At 43.7% G+C, this 16,346-nt stretch overlaps 1 protein-coding gene across 2 annotated transcripts in view; it reads right to left on the bottom strand.

The window, feature by feature from the left end:
• ITGB5 (integrin subunit beta 5) overlaps positions 1-16,346 on the bottom strand; it is a 221,215-nt gene that overhangs the window by 191,338 nt on the left and 13,531 nt on the right. For both annotated transcript variants that reach the window (XM_060198257.1, XM_060198255.1), the window contains exon 2: positions 7,655-7,740. In XM_060198257.1, coding sequence (XP_060054240.1) covers positions 7,655-7,740 — 86 coding nt within the window. The remainder of the gene's footprint in view (positions 1-7,654; positions 7,741-16,346) is intronic.

The raw sequence follows: 16,346 nt of genomic DNA, 5'->3' as shown, positions 1-16,346 counted from the left end.
GACCCCTTCATACCTTCTCTACACCCACCTCCAAGCAAAGGCCCTTCCCTGAAGCCTCCTTGCAGGCCAGACCCTGCAGGCCGACCTCACTGTTCCCTCCTGCCAGGCTTGCAGCTGTACACTGTACAGCAGACATTACTGCCCACAGGTCACCTCAAAATGGCTCACCCCCACACCCTACAGCCTCCTACCCACGCCCAGATCCGAGAGCATTCTCTTTACCTGCCTTTGCCTCCCTCCTGATCCCACTGACCCTATTTTCTTTTTTTTTTTTTTTGTCTCCAGGGTTATTGCTGGGGCTCAGTGCCTGCACCATGAATCCACTGTTCCTAGAGGCCATTTCCCCCCTTTTGCTGCCCTTGTTGTTGTAGCCTTGTTGTGACTATTACTGTTGTTATTGATGTTGTTCGTTGTTGGATAGGACAAAGAGAACTCGAGAGAGGAGGGGAAGACAGAGAGGGGGAGAGAAAGACAGACACCTGCAGACCTGTTTCACTCCCTGTGAAGCGACTCCCTCGCGGGTGAGGAGCCAGGGGCTCAAACCAGGATCCTTCCTCCGGTCCTTGAGCTTTGCACCACATGTGCTTAGCCCACTGCACTACTGCCCGACCCCCCCCCATTTTTATTTTATCATTTTATTGGGAGGGGGGTCAATGATTTATAGTACAGTTGCTGTTGATGCATGGGTACAATTTTTTTCTATCTGCCTGTGATAGTTATCTGTAGAATATTCCCCACCCAAGTTAGGTCCTTTTCCACCATCAACCACCCCCCACAACCCCCTTACTCCCCTCCTTCCCCAGAGCCCTTTGCTTTGGTGTAATACACCAAACCCAGCTCAAGTTTCACTGTTTTCCTTTTCTTTGTTTCTTTCATTTTTTAAAATAAATAGATTTTTTAAAAGCTTTATTTTATAAAACAGAGAGAAGTTTTGAGAGGAAGAGGGAGAAAAAGGAGAGAGACCAAGAGACACCTGCAACACTGCTTGACCACTCTTGAAGCTTCCCCCTGCAGAGACCAGAGGCTTGAACCTAGGTCTTTGCGCATAGTAATATGTGCACTTAACCAGGTGTGCCACCACCCTGTCTCCTTGTTTCTTAAGTTCCGTCTATGAGTGTGATCATCCTATATTCCTTCCTCTCTTTTTGGGCTTATCTCACTTACAATGATTCCTTCAAGCTCCAGCCCTACTTTTTTATCCTCACAGGGAACACAATCCTTTAGTCTTGCCCATTTCTCCCAAGCAACTGTCCCTGTGCAAGTCACACTGGCATCCCTGCCTAGGGCACAGGCAGGTTCCCACAAGCCCCATGCTTCTCACACTTCCTTAATCTAACACACACCTGAACCAAGTCTAGCTTCTCTGCACTCAGGCACAGTGATATGACTGTATATTAGACAGGAAATGGGAGTGGGGGTGGCAGGGGCTGCCCAAGGCTTTGGCCATAATAGAAGGCATATGCTGCTTTTCACAGCTAGCCAGGCTATGAAACTTAGTCTCAGGGACAAATTTCCATGTTAAAAACAACAGTTAAACTAAGAAGCAAACTGCCAGAGCTTACTGTGCTTTATGCTGTACATACAAACAGTGCTGTGTTAAGGTTCAAGCTGGCCCAGAGCAGAGCCCAGCACTGGCTGTGACACTGAAGAGGTGTCACAAAAAATTGGGACAGGGCTCAGCTGAGCCCACACATCCAGGTCTCAGGGTGAGAGAGAGTCTAGTGACTCTGAACCTGCAGGCAGGCTACACTTGAAAATAATACATGGGGCTGGAAGATAGTGCACCTAGTAGGCCACATATTTTACCATCCATGAGGCCCTGGGTTTGAGCTCTGGCACCATATAGAAGGCACTGGAAAAAGTTGTTCCCTAGCTAGTGGAGCAATGTTGTGGTATCCCTCCTTCTCTTTCTTCCTCTCCCCCCTCATCTGAAATTGAAAAAAAAAAAAAATGACCAGAGCAATGGAATCATGCATGCAAGCACAGAAAAGCTAGGATGTGGACTGCACAGTAGAACAAGAGAGGAGAAGCAGAGTCAGCAGGAAGGGCAGGAGAAAGGACACTGGCTGGGCGAACCTGAGGCTTGTGGGAAAATCCAGTGGAACAGAAGAGGGTCCAGAGAAGGGGTGTTAATGCAGCAGAAAGTCCCCCACCCTCACCTCTGGTAAAATAAGGAAGGCATTGTGGAATCCCAGGCCAGGAGTCCCAAGGGAATGTGTCCTGGGATTAATCCAAGATGGTGAGCAGAGATTGACAGACAGGCAGGGCAGAACCCACCAGCACAGTCAGGTCAGCACACCCGTACACCAGCCACACACTCTTGGCAGGTCCCTTACTTGCTGAGATATCCCAGGACAGAGGGTTTACAGGCAATGGGTCACACTCTTTAGCTCTTACTAAAGGTGCAGAGCTGATTTCTCAACTCTCCAAACCCAAGATCTAAAACACAGTCAGGCCTAGGGTAAAATTCATCCCCAAAGAGGGGGCCAGATTTCATTCAGCACAGTCATCACAGGAAGTCATTCAGCCCAAGCAGGGCAGACAGGGAACCCAAGAGCAGTCTGAGATGGTGACATTCACTAGCAATATCAGCCAGTCAGATGTGTGGAATTGGTAGCACAGAAAAAAAGCAACTTAAAGCAACAACTACTGCTTGCTTCCAGATCCCACTGCTTAGGGGGGCCAAGAGAGAGTACACCTAGTTAAGAGCACGCATTACCAGATCCCACTGCTGACATGTCCCTAGAAAGGACCAGCTGACAACATCTCAGTGGGTGATTCATTCACTCAGGAGGTCCCAGACATCAGTGGTCTCATCAAGCCCTCACACAACTATCTCATTTTATGCTCCCATATGGAGAAAATGACAACAAAGCATGGTAAAATGGAGGTTTGAACTTGCTTTTCTGACTCCGCAACTTTTTTAAGTAGGACAAATCAAATATGCCAGATTCTCAGCTGGTTCTAGAAGTGCCACGATGAGTCTTAAAACATAGTTTATTTATTTTATTTTATTTATTTATTTTCCCTTTTGTTGCCCTTGTTTTATTGTTGTAGTTATTATTGTTGTTATTGATGCTGTCATTGTTGGATAGGGCAGAGAGAAATGGAGAGAAGAGGGAAAGACAGAGGGGGGAGAGAAAAATAGACACCTTTAAGCACAGGTGGCGCAAAGCACAAGGACCGGAGTAAGGATCCCGGTTCGAGCCCCGGCTCCCCACCTGCAGGGGAGTCACTTCACAGGCGGTGAAGCAGGTCTGCAGGTGTCTATCTTTCTCTCCTCCTCTCTGTCTTCCCCTCCTGTCTCCATTTCTCTCTGTCCTATCCAACAACGACAACAACAATAATAACTACAACAATAAAACAACAAGGGCAACAAAAGGGAATAAATAAAATAAAAAGAAAAAAAGAAAAATAGACACCTGCAGACCTGCTTCAACGCTTGTGAACCCTGCAGGTGGGGAGCTGGGGGCTCGAACCAGGATCCTTACACTGGTCCTTGCACTTTGTACCTCTTGCGCTTAACCCTCTGTGCTACCACCCGACTCCCTATTTTATTATTTATTTATAGAGATTGATTTTATAGTATTTTATTATACATAAGACAATTTTACATGAGTCAAGTTGTTTTTTAAGTTTTTTCACTTTTTTAATCTTTATTTGATAGAGAGACAGATAGAAATTGAGAAGGGAGAGACAGATATAGTAGGAGACAGAGACACCTGCAGCACTGTTTTACCACTTGTGAAGCTTTCCCCCTGCAAGTGGGGGCCAGAGGCTCAAACCCAGGGCAAATCCTTGCACACTGTAACATGTGCACTCAACCAGGTGCGCCACCACCCAGCCCCTATTTTATTCTTTTTAATTAAGAGAGAGAGACCAACCAGAGCACTGCTTAGCTCTGGATTATGGTTATGCTAGGGACTGAATCTGGACTTCAGAGCCTCAGACATGAAAGCCTTTTGCATAACCATTATGCTGTTTCTCTAGCCAATATTAATGTATTTTCATGCCTGTTAGCAACTTAGTCACTAGCTCCTTAAGAAATTAAACTATGGGGAGTCAGGTGGTATCGCAGCAGGTTAAGTGCAGGTGGCGCGAAGCGCAAGGACCAGCATAAGGGTCCCGGTTCGAGACCCCAGCTCCCCACCTGCAGGGGAGTCACCTCACTGAGGGTGAAGCAGGACTGCAGGTGTCTGTCTTTCTCTCCCCCTCTCTGTCTTCCCCTCCTCTCTCAATTTCTCTCTGTCCTATCTAACAATGACGTCGGTAACAACAACAATAACTACAACAGTAAAACAACAAGGGCAACAAAAGGGAATAAATAAATATTAAAAAAAAAAAAAGAAATTAAACTATGGAGAGCCAGGCAGCAGTGCAGCAGGTTAAGTGCACATGGCATGAAGCGCAAGGACTGGCGTAGTGATCCCAATTTGAGTCCCCGGCTCCCCACCTGTAGGGGAGGCACTTCACAAGTGGTGAAGCAGGTCTGCAGGTGTCTATCTTACTCTCCCCCCCTCTGTCTTCCCCTCCTCTCTCCATTTCTCTCTGTCCTATCTTACACTGGGTCCTTGTGCACTGTAATGTGTGCACTTAGCCTTATTCTACTTAACTTTTCTGAGTCAATGTCTGTGACTGATTCTGAGTCGGTGTCTTAAGAGTCTGAATGTGTGTCTGTGTCTGAGTGTGTCTGAGTGTGCCTCTGTGTCTGACTCTGTGTGCCACTGAGTGTGTGTTTGTCTAAGTCTTAGTCTGAGTCTCTCTCTGTGTGTAAGTCTGTGTCTATGTCTCTTTGTCTGAGTTTGTCTCTGTCTAACTCTGTGTCTGTGCCTGAGTCTGTGTCTATCTCTCTTTGTCTGAGCTTGTCTGAGTCTCTGTCTCAGTCTGTCTGTCTGACTCTGAGTCTGTGCCTATCTTTGTGTCTGAGTCTTTATCAGTGTCTCTAAGTCTGAGTCTGTGTCTGAGTCTGAATGTGTGTCTGTGTCTGAGTCTGAGTGTGTCTGTGTTTATAGTTAAGACTAAAATATTGTGGTCCGGGAGGTGGCGTAGTGGTATAGCTTTGGACTCTCAAGCATGAGGTCCCGAGTTTGATCCCCAGCAGTACATGTGCCAGAGTGATGTCTGGTTCTTTCTCTCTCCTTCTATCTTTCTCATAAATAAATAAAATCTTTAAAAAAAAAAAAAAAGACTAAAATATAAAAAAAAAAAAATGGGCAGGGGTATATGCCATAATGGTTATGCAAAGAGACTCATGCCTGAGACTCCAAAGTCTCAAATTCAATCCCCCACACTACTATAAGACAGAACTGAGCAGTGCTCTGATGGGGGGGGGGGGGGGGAGAAAATACATTAATATAAGAGATCTAGGGCTAAATAGCTCACTTGGATCATGCATTTACTTTGCCTATGCATGACCTAGGTTAGAGCCTAGCACCACACACACACACTGAAGGAAGCTTCATCATTGTCTTTCATCTCTGCCTCTATGTCTCTATCATATAAGTATTTCATAAGGGCTAATTCATAATATTCATCTTTTAAAAAATCTACACTGTGGTTAAGTGATGAGTCACTCAGTAGAATACACATGTTGCCATCTATAAGGATCCCAGTTCAAGCCCCCAGCCCCCACCTGCAGGGGGAAAGCTTCATGAGTAGTGGAACAGTGCTACAAGTGGTCTCTCCCTTCCTATTTCTCTCTGCCTTTCACCCTCTATTTAAAAAAAAAAAAAAAAAAGGGTTGTCAGGAGTGGTGGAATCATGATGAAGGCTCAAGCTCCAGTGATAGCCCTGATGACAGAAAAAAAAAAAAAATTGAGGGGCCAAGCGGTAGCATAGCAGGTTAAGTACACATGGCGCGAAGTATAAGGACCAGCATAAGAAGTCCAGTTCGAGCCCCCACTGCAGGGGGGTCGCCTCACAGGCAGTGAGGCAGGTCGGCAGGTGTCTGTCCTCATCCCCTATCTTCCCCCTTTTTTTTAAATTTTATTTATTTGTTTTCCCTTTTGTTACCCTTGTTGTCTTTTTATTGTTGCTGTAGTTATTATTGTTGTTGTTATTGATGTCATTGTTAGGACAGAGAAATGGAGAGAAGAAGGGAAGACAGAGAGGGGGAGAGAAAGACAGACACCTGCAGACCTGCTTCACCGCCTGTGAAGTGACTCCCCTGCAGGTGGGGAGGCGGGGGCTCGAACTGGGATCCTTCTACTGGTCCTTATGCTTTGCACCACATGTGCTCAACCCGTTGTGCTACCGCCCAACTCCCTATCTTCCCCTTCTCTCTTGATTTCTCTCTGTCCTATCCAACAACAGCAATGGCAACAATAACAACAACAAGGGCAATGAAAAATGGGGAAAATGGCCTCCAGGAGCAGTGAACTCATAGTGCAGGCACCAAACCCCAGCAATAACCCTGGAGGCAAAAACCAAAAAAAAAAAAAATTGAAGAAAGCCTTGCAATACGGTGACTAGTCTCTACAAATGTCAACCACCTTGACCTGTTATAAATCATTATGTAACATATACATTTTACAAAATCAGGTCTCTTACAAAACAACAGAAAATTGGCAAGCAAACAGATCTACAAATGCAGGCAGTGGGGATGAGACATTGCCACTAGGCAGATGCTTGCCTTGCTATGTGTAGGGCCCAGGTTCTAACCCTGCCACCACATGGGAATGCCACAGGACCCAAGGAAGCTCTAGTGCTGTGTTCCTCCGTCTCTGTCCCTCTGTCTGAATGAAAAAGTCACCCTGAGAGCAGGGAGATGGCTCACATGCAAGGTCCTTGGTCCAGAATAAGTAAACAAGAGGCAGGGCTTGTTTTCCTCAAAGATTCAACACTATCTAGACACCCAATTTTGTCATATTAAAAAATGTACCTTTGGGAGTCGGGCTGTAGCGCAGCGGGTTAAGCGCAGGTGGCGCAAAGCACAAGGACCGGAGTAAGGATCCCGGTTCGAACCCCGGCTCCCCACCTGCAGGGGAGTCGCTTCACAGGTGGTGAAGCAGGTCTGCAGGTGTCTATCTTTCTCTCCTCCTCTCTGTCTTCCCCTCCTCTCTCCATTTCTCTCTGTCCTATCCAACAACGATGGATGACAACAACAATAATAACTACAACAATAAAAAAAAAAATGTACCTTTACTTTTGTTGAAATCTAGGAAGAAAACTTAAAAATGGAATTTCAAGAGTCTACATGATTGATTGTTTTTTAATTTTTATTTGCCTCCAAGGTTATCACTGGGGCCTGGAATCCACTGCTACTGGAGGCTTTTTTTTACCCCCTTTTCTTGTCCTTATTATTTATCGATGCTGTTATCATTATTATTGTTAGTATTGTTGCTGGATAGGACAGAGAGAAATGGAGAGCGGAGGGGAAGACAGAGGGGAGGAAAGAAAGACACCTGCAGACCTGCTTCACTGCCTGTGAAGCGACCCCCCTGCAGGTGGGGGGGGGGTGCTGCGGGCTCAAACCAGGATCCTTACGCTGGTCCTTGTGCTTCATGCTATGTGCTCTTAACCCGCTGCTCCACCACCCGGCACTCTACACAACTGTTCTGTACAGCCAAGCTGTGTGCTATGCTGTGAAGCAGCCCACCCTCCCCCAAATCCCCCTCATTCCTCCTGGATTCCCCTCCACCCTGCCCCCACATACCTCCTTGGAGCACCAGGCACATTTTGGGTGAATTAGCAGACATTCTTCACATGAGGTGGCACTGCCACTAGTGCATATGTTGAGACCTTCAAAACAAAATACATATACATCAATTAGTTCTCGGTCATAAACTTATTGAAGAGACCTTGGAATGGGGCAGGAGGGGTCCCACAGAGGTTAAATGGTGCAGGCCAGTGCTAACTGCAGTAGGAGACTCATTGAAGCTGAACACTGGCAGCTTCTGGCACATCTATAAACTAAGCACACTTGTGTTAGCAACTCCCATTTCTTCTGTGGGGTCACTTGGGTTTCAACTCTCTGCTTCCATTACACAGAAGGGCCCCCTTTACTGAAAAGGAGCCAGGCCCCTTTACATTTGATGGCAAAATGGTAAAACTAATCATATTAGTTAACAACAACAAAAAGAACAAATTAGGCTCATTCAAACATAAAGTCCTAAATCATCAGGTACCAACATGCCAAAACTCATAGTGTAAACTTCTGGAGGAAGGGCTACAGAGTAGCAGCATCTGCATTTCTCTCCTCTCCTCTCCTCTCCAACTAGGAATATCAAAAGAGACCACCTGGGACCACAACAAGACAGGGCTAGAACTGCTTTGGAAATCCACCAAATCACCAGAGGATCCAGAGACCACAACTCTGACCAGACCTCCAGCTCTACCCAGTTGAGAAACATCTCTAAATAACAAGGAATATCAAAGATCACCTGAGACTGCAGCAAAACGAGACTGGGACTACTTTGGGAACCCACCAAGTCGCCAGTAAGTGAAAACACGTGTGGCTCGTTGTGGACAGAGAGATGCCTAAGGAGAGATTCCTGGGGCTAAAGCCCATTATTTACTCCCGAGCGGCTGGTAACAGTCTAGCAGTTTGCCAGTTGAGGAGTCACCTCCAATCTGTTATACCAATAAAAAGACTACTGAAGGGAGGAGAAGACTCACCAAATGCAACTGTGAGTCTCCATTTGCTACTGCTGTCAGAGGCTGCAGCACTCTGTGCTGACATCGGGAGTAAGAACTGACCAGGAGAAGATCTACACTACAGTGGTCTAGCGGTGGGGCTGTATAGTGGGAGCCTTTCCACATTATTCTCCTGGTGAGAACATGGTGAATAATTGTCTCAGAACCTACAGCCTATAAACGGGACTTGTTTAGAAACTCACAGGGCACAGCACTGCTGCCCAGCTTGGCTCTGGCTGCCAGAGCTTTGGATCCTTGGGGTGTGGGAGTCTCTTTGCATAACCACTGTGCTGTCTCTCCCCCACCCTACTTTATCTCTTGATCAGGAGTGAGTAATTAATCCAAAAAGCCTACTTAAAGGTAAAAATCCCTCAGGCTACCATAGCATACAGGGAAGAAAAAGAACAAAAGAAGCTTGAACAGCCACTGTACTCCAACTCAGGGATTGAGATAACATTGAAAGAACTGTTAATTTCCACAACTGTGAACTTTTTAAGTACCTCACTTAGACACAAATCAATCCAGGCAAGAGTGATCAGTGGACTGAAAAGTACTGAGAGAAGGACCTCATAACACACTATAATAATGGTTAAACCAAGGAGAAACATTGGAAAAATGAACTAGGACAAAAGTCCAGCTAAAAGTCCTCCAAAAGTCCAGCTAAAAGCCCCCCAAAGAAGCACAGAGGAATGAGATCAATGTCCACACGCTAACTGAGGAATTAGTCACAGGAGTGAGGAAAGAGTTTGAAAGAATTGTCATCAGAAATGCAGAAACCACAAATGAGACTTTGAAAGAAAGCATTAACTATCCTGAGGTAGAGAGCTGAAAGCTGAAATAGCTGAGCTAAGAACATAACTAGCTGAACAAGCTAATACAGTATCAGTACAGGGAAACAGAAAACAGCAGAGTGGAGAATAGAATAAATGAGGCAGAAAACAGGATTAGCAAGATTGAGGACAAATTAGAGAAAACTAAGAAAGAAGTAAGAGATCTCAAAAAGAGATTGAGAGATACTCAAAACAACAGAGACATGTGGGATGACTTCAAAAGAAATAATATACACACTATAGGCCTACCAGAAGAAAGAGAGGGAGGGGAAGAAAGCATTCTACAGGACATAATAGATGAGAACTTCCCTAGTCTAGACAACATAAAAGACATAAAGGTTCCGGCATAAGGATCCCAGTTCAAGCCCCTGGCTCCTCACCTGCAGGGGAGTTGCTTCACAGGCGGTGAAGCAGGTCTGCAGGTGTCTTTCTCTCCCCCTCTATGTCTTCCCCTCCTCTCTCCATTTCTTTCTGTCCTTTCCAACAACGACTTCAATAACAACAATAACTACAACAACAATAAAAATAACAAGGGCAACAAAAAGGGAAAATAAAGGAATATTTAAAAAAAACTAAAAAAAAATTTTTTAAAAAAAGAGGTGCAAGAAGCCCAGAGGGTCCCACACAGAAGTAACCCAAGGGAGTCAGGTGGTAGCGTAGCAGGTTAAGTGCACGTGGTGCGAAGCGTAAGGATCTGTGTGTAAGGAAGCCAGTTTAAGCCCCCAGCTACCCCCCTGTAAGGGAGTTGCATCACAGGCAGTGAAGCAGGCCTGAAGATGTCTGTCTTTCTTTCCCCTTCTCTGACTTCCTTTCTGCCATTTCTCTCTGTCCTATCTAACAACATTGACATCAATAACAACAATAATAATAACTACAATAACAATAAAAAACAAGGGCAATAAAAGGGGAAAATAAATATTTAAAAAAATTTTTAAAAGCAACCCAGACTTAGACACATCATATTTAGAATGAAAAGAAATAAGGATAAAGAAAGGGTCCTGAAGGCTGCAAGAGAAAAACAAAGAGTCATTTACAGAGGAAAACCCATAAGATTAGCAGCAGATTTCTCCACACAAACACTCCAGGCCAGAAGGGAATGGCAAGATATCTATCAAGTGCTCAATGAGATAGACTTTCAACCAAAACTACTGTATCCTGCTAGACTGTCATTCAGACTAGATGGAGGCATAAAAAGCTTCTCAGACAAGCAAGAGTTGAAAGAATCAACTATCACCAAGCCTGCCCTGAAAAAAGTTCTGAAAGGTCTCCTGTAAACAATCAGATTGCCATAAACATGCCATATATCAGAACACTCTAAAAATCTACAATAGTAGCATTAAAATATCTTCAATCTATACTATCAATAATATATATACTGTCAATGGCCTGGATTCACTTATTAAAAGGCACAGAGTTGGAAGATGAATCAGGAAACACAACCCAAGCCTATGTTGTCTGCAGGAATCCCACCTACTTCAACAAGACAAACACAGACTCAAAGTAAAAGGGTGGAAAACTATGATACAAGGCAATGGACCACAAAAAGGGGGCGGGGCAGGCACAGCTATTCTCATATCTGACATGATAGACTTTAAAACGAATAAAATTTAAAAAGATAGGGATATACATTATTTAGTGCTCAGAGGATCAGTAAATCAAGAGGACTTGCTGATCAACATCTATGCACCCAAGGAGACGCATATAAATACATGAAACATCCACTGAAATAGCTACAGAAATATATTAACAGCAACACAGTAATAGTAAGGGATTTTCAGAGTAACAATGGTGATTTCACTGTTTTATCTTGGATGGAGCTTGAAGAAATCATGTTAAGTGAAATAAGTCAGAAACAGAAGGATGAATATGGGATGATTCTCATTCACAGACAGAAGTTGAAAAACAAGATCAAAAGAGAAAACACTAAGAAGAACTTGGACTGGAGTTGGTGTATTGGTGTATTGCACCAAGTAAAAGACTCTGGGGTGGGGGTGAGGGAGTTCCGGTTCTGGAACAGCATGGCAGAGGACTTAGTGGGAGGTTGTATTGTTGTGTGGAAAAATGAGAAATATTATGTATGTACAAACTACTGTATTTACTATCAACTGTAAAACATTAAATAAAGAAATAAAGAAATAAGAAAAAAATTCACAATGTAAGTCAGAATACCCTTTAAAGAAGAAGCTATTTCTGTGACCAGGGAAATAGCTTAACTGGTAGAGTATTAGACTTACATGCATGAGGTTCCCATTTCAATCCCCAACACTGCATGTGCCAGAGTGTATTCTGTGTGTGTGCTCTCTCTGCCTCATGTGAAGATACTTCTCTCTCTCTCTCTCCCTCTCCCTTTCTCATACGTAATAGATGAAGTACTTAAAAAAAAATCAAAGTAAAACTGGGTATGTCTGATTCCCTAGGATATATCCCCATGAGAGAAATTGCCTGGTCAAAAGGTAGGTCCATTGTGAGAGTTTTTCAGACTCCACAGGAGTTGGACCAATTTACATTCCCACCAGCAGTTTACAATTTATATTCCCTCTCCATCATTTGTTGTTACTGTCCTTTATGTTCATAGCAGCAAAAATTGTAGTAGCCCAAACTTGGAAGCAACCTATGTATCCAACAACAGATGAGTGAGAAAGTTGTGGTATATTTACTATTATGCTATTAAGAATGATGAAGTCACTTTCTTTACCTGATCTTGGATGGAGCTTGAAGTAATCATATTAAGTAAGATAAGCCAGAAAAAGAAGGATGAATATGGGATGATCTCACTCATGGGCAGTGTTTAAGAAATAAGAACAAAATGGGAAACACAAAGTAGAACTTAGACTTTCTTTTTAAAATATTTTATTTACTTATTCATGAGAAATGATAGGAGAGAAATAACCAGATATCACTCTGGTACATGTGCTGCTGGGGATTGAACTCGGGACCTCATGCTTGAGAGTCCAATGTCCTATCCAGTGTGTCACCTCCCGGACCACAGAACTAAGACTATTTTAATGTATTTCACCAAAGCAAAAGGATTCTGGGGAAGAAGGGGAAGGGGTGGGTATAAGGGGTGAAGGGGGTTTTGAGGTCCTGGTACATAATGATGCCATCATGCACAAGGACCAGGATTCAAGTACCTGGTCCCCAAAGCTTTGCAAGTGGTGAAGCAGAGCTGTAGGTGTCTCTCTCTCCCTCTCTACTTTCCTCTTCCCTCTTGCTTTCTCTATTTCTCTACTCAATAAATAAATCAAATATTTAAAAATAAAGGAAAGAAAGGAGGGAGGAAGGGGGGGAGAGTGGAAGAAAGGAAGGGACATTCTATGTGGTCAAAGAAGCAGCTCAGAAAGCAGAGCACAGGACTTGCATTGCAAGGTTCCTGATGGATTGATGGCACTGTATGTATCACAGTAGTGCTCTGCCCTCTCTCAGTCTCTTAAAAAAAAAAAAAAGGGGATGCTGGGCAGTGGTGCACATAGTACCATACACAAGGACCCAGGTTCAAGGCCCTGGTCTCCACCTATAGGGGGAAAGTTTCACAAATGGTGAAGCAGGACTGCAGGTGTCTCTCTCCCTATCTCTCCTCCTCTCTCAACTTCTCTGTCTCTATTCAATAATGAATCAAAAAAAAAAAACTTGAAAAAGAAAAAATGTAGGTTAAGATAAAGGAAATTCATTAATTAAATATATTCACTAGGAGATCAAATGGGAAAAACTATATACGGTGGGGGAGACAAGTCAGAGGTAGAGCTTAGGACTTACATGTAGAGGTTCTAGGCTCAAGCCTCAGCACCACATAAATCAGAGTGATGTTCTGGAATTCACATCCTCATGCCCCCTACACACACATACACACACACACATGCACACCTCTCGCTCTCTCTCTCTCTCTCATCTCTCTCTCTCTCCCCCCGCCCCTCATTCTTCACTTGTTAATAAGGAAATCATTTTTTAAGGAAATATATATCATCACCTCAGTAGGTAATAAAAAATACTTGACTGAATTCAAAATCTATCCTAACTTTTTAAGGCAGAAACTAAGATTAGAAGGAAACTTCTGAATAATTTAGTATTTATTTATTGTTTAAAGATCTGTTTCTTTGTTAAGGAGAGAGGGAGAGGAGAAGAGAGGAGAGGGAGAAGGACAGGGAAAGGACCAAAACATCACTCTGGCCCATGCAGAGCTGAGGACTGAACTCTGGACCTTACACATGACAGTCCTTTCTACTACTTAGTCACTTTCCCAATCATATTTTTTTTAAATATTTTATTTTATTTATTTATTCCCTTTTGTTGCCCTTGTTGTTTTATTGTTGTAGTTATTATTGTTGTTGTCGTCGTCATTGTTGGATAGGACAGAGAGAAACGGAGAGAGGAGGGGAAGACAAAGAGGGGGAGAGAAAGATAGACACCTGCAGACCTGCTTCACCGCCTGTGAAGCGACTCCCCTGCAGGTGGGGAGCCGGGGTTCGAACCGGGATCCTTATGCCAGTCCTTGTGCTTTGCGCCACCTGCGCTTAACCCGCTGCGCTACAGCCCGACTCCCCCCAATCATATTTTTAAGTGACTTTTTAATTTCATACTCTTTAAAGCTTGCTTTATTGATTTACTTTTATGAGAAAGTCACCAGATTGTTGCTCAGGCCTGACATGGTGATGCCATCATGGGCGTTCAGCTATCTACATGGCCTTGTTTAATCACTTAAAAACTTACTTGGGGCCAGGTGGTGGCACACCTGGTTAAGTACACACATTACAGTGCATAAGGACCCCAGGTTCGAGCCACTGGTCTCCACCTGCAGGGGGAAAGCTTTGCGAGTGGTGAGGCAGTGTTGCAGGTGTCTCTCTGTCTCTCTCACTCCCTATCACCAGCTTCCCTCTTGATTTCTCCAATAAATAAATAAAGATAATTAAAAAGAAAACTTATTTAACCCCAAACCAGTCCTTGATAAGAATGAGGTTAACTCCTGAGGTTAACAGCCTTTTTTTCCTCCATACACCATTCTCATCTCCTACCCTCACCCTTGATCCCACCAGCCACCAGCATGTCCTTGCTGAAACTTATCTCTTTCATTTCCTTCCTCTCTGAAATACCAAGTACAGATTTATTTTGCAACAAAGCAGAACTTGGTGTTTCCCTAAATGAAAATGCATCTATTTATTCTTCACAGCACAAAAGCACTCATAGGTCTCTCCTACTGGTTGCCTGGAAGCACTCTGGATGGAAGGGAAGCCCAGGACCACCAGGCCTAGTAAGACAAGCTCAGATCACAGGGAGTCCAGAGATTTAAAAGAGAGAGTGGAGGAAAAAAAACAGGCTGGTGGAGATTGCTCCCTAGTTCCACCAAACACCGTGACTTTCTGTAAAATGTCATGAAACATTTCCCTAATTTGTTAATTTTAACTCCCCACTTCTGTTACTAGCAGTAACTACACCCTGCCCCGCCCCAACCTACACGAGCATGTGTGCGCGCACACATAGACACACACAGTGAGAAATCAGATGACACAGGAAGCTACATAGCATCATCCCAAGAAACAAATAGCATCTAGGATAAGAATGGCAGCTGGACAGAAGGGGAGAGAAACAGAACCTGGGGGAAGACAGAAGGGATGACAGCAGGTGAGGACAGCAGCTTTCCCAGCAAGGGACTCCAACCATAAACCATAAACCCTGGCCACTTATTGCCAACAGCTGATGCCCCAACTGATGCCTGCTTTATACCTGCTGGAGGAGGATGAGAAGAAGTAGCAAGGACACAAAGAGAAAATACAGAAGAAAACTTGGACTGGGTATGGTGTGTTGCACCAAAGTAAGACACTCTGGACAAGGATGAGTTTGGAGGAGTTTTGGGGCCCTGGTGCATGATGGTGGAAAAGGACCTATGTTGGAGCTGAGAATATTTTTATAACACCTATCATAAGGAAATAAGAAATGATAATCCTGATAGAGATGTCCAGTAACAATGGAGAGAGGGATTTATTTGAGGTCTAGGCCCATCATGTCTGTTTGGAAATCTCAGGACTCCCCGAATAGGGCCCCAGATGGGGGGGGGGGGTCTGATAGTGACTCGAGACCCTGTAAGCTAATCTTGTGGAAATTAATCCACAACAGATCTGGCATCAATCTGACACTGTAAATGTTAAAACCACTGTCACTAACATGCATTAACTCTCTAAGTAACCTGAGTCTGTTTATAGTCCAAAGTAAAAATAGTTTAAAAATCAATATATATTTTAACTAAAATTGGTCTGAAGATCCTGCTGTAGAGACTGCTACAAGAGGTCACATTAGATGACCTTTAAACAAAATTATAAAGATACTTAAACCAATTATAATCATTGAATTATCAATTATAGTAAACTTCTGACTTGTTAAAAGTTTTTTTTTTTTCACAAGTAATTGACTACAACTACAAAGCGTTCACATGAAGAGGCATCTGCTCATATGGTAAGGTATTAAACTATAAGTTCTTCCATATACAACTCATGTGAATTAACAACATTCACATATTTTTCTACACTTAACTGGTGTATCTTGTTTTGCCACTATAGGCCTGCCTTTGTCAGCCAACAATTTAAAGATGTTTCCCTTTATAATATCACCCATGCCACAGACATCCCTTACTACCCCCAAAGACAAATTGTTGTTGAGAAGACCCATCAAACGCCTAGGCCCAATTAAGTAAAGAAAGAAATAAGGGGAGATACATGCCCCCAATATTTAGATGGCTAAGGCACCAAATCTCTTTTTCTATAAAAAATCTGAATCAGATGCCCTGCTAACCACAGGAAGCAAATTGTTTGTGTTTCTTTCACAGGAATCCCTGGAAAAACCATCTGGACCTGCATACCCTGCATACCCTGACATCGCCCACTAGATGGCACGACT

This window comes from Erinaceus europaeus, chromosome 9 (genome assembly GCF_950295315.1).
Source record: "Erinaceus europaeus chromosome 9, mEriEur2.1, whole genome shotgun sequence".
NCBI lineage: Eukaryota > Metazoa > Chordata > Mammalia > Eulipotyphla > Erinaceidae > Erinaceus > Erinaceus europaeus.
Note: the sequence above shows the minus strand (reverse complement) of the source record. Positions and strands in the feature narration are given on the sequence as shown.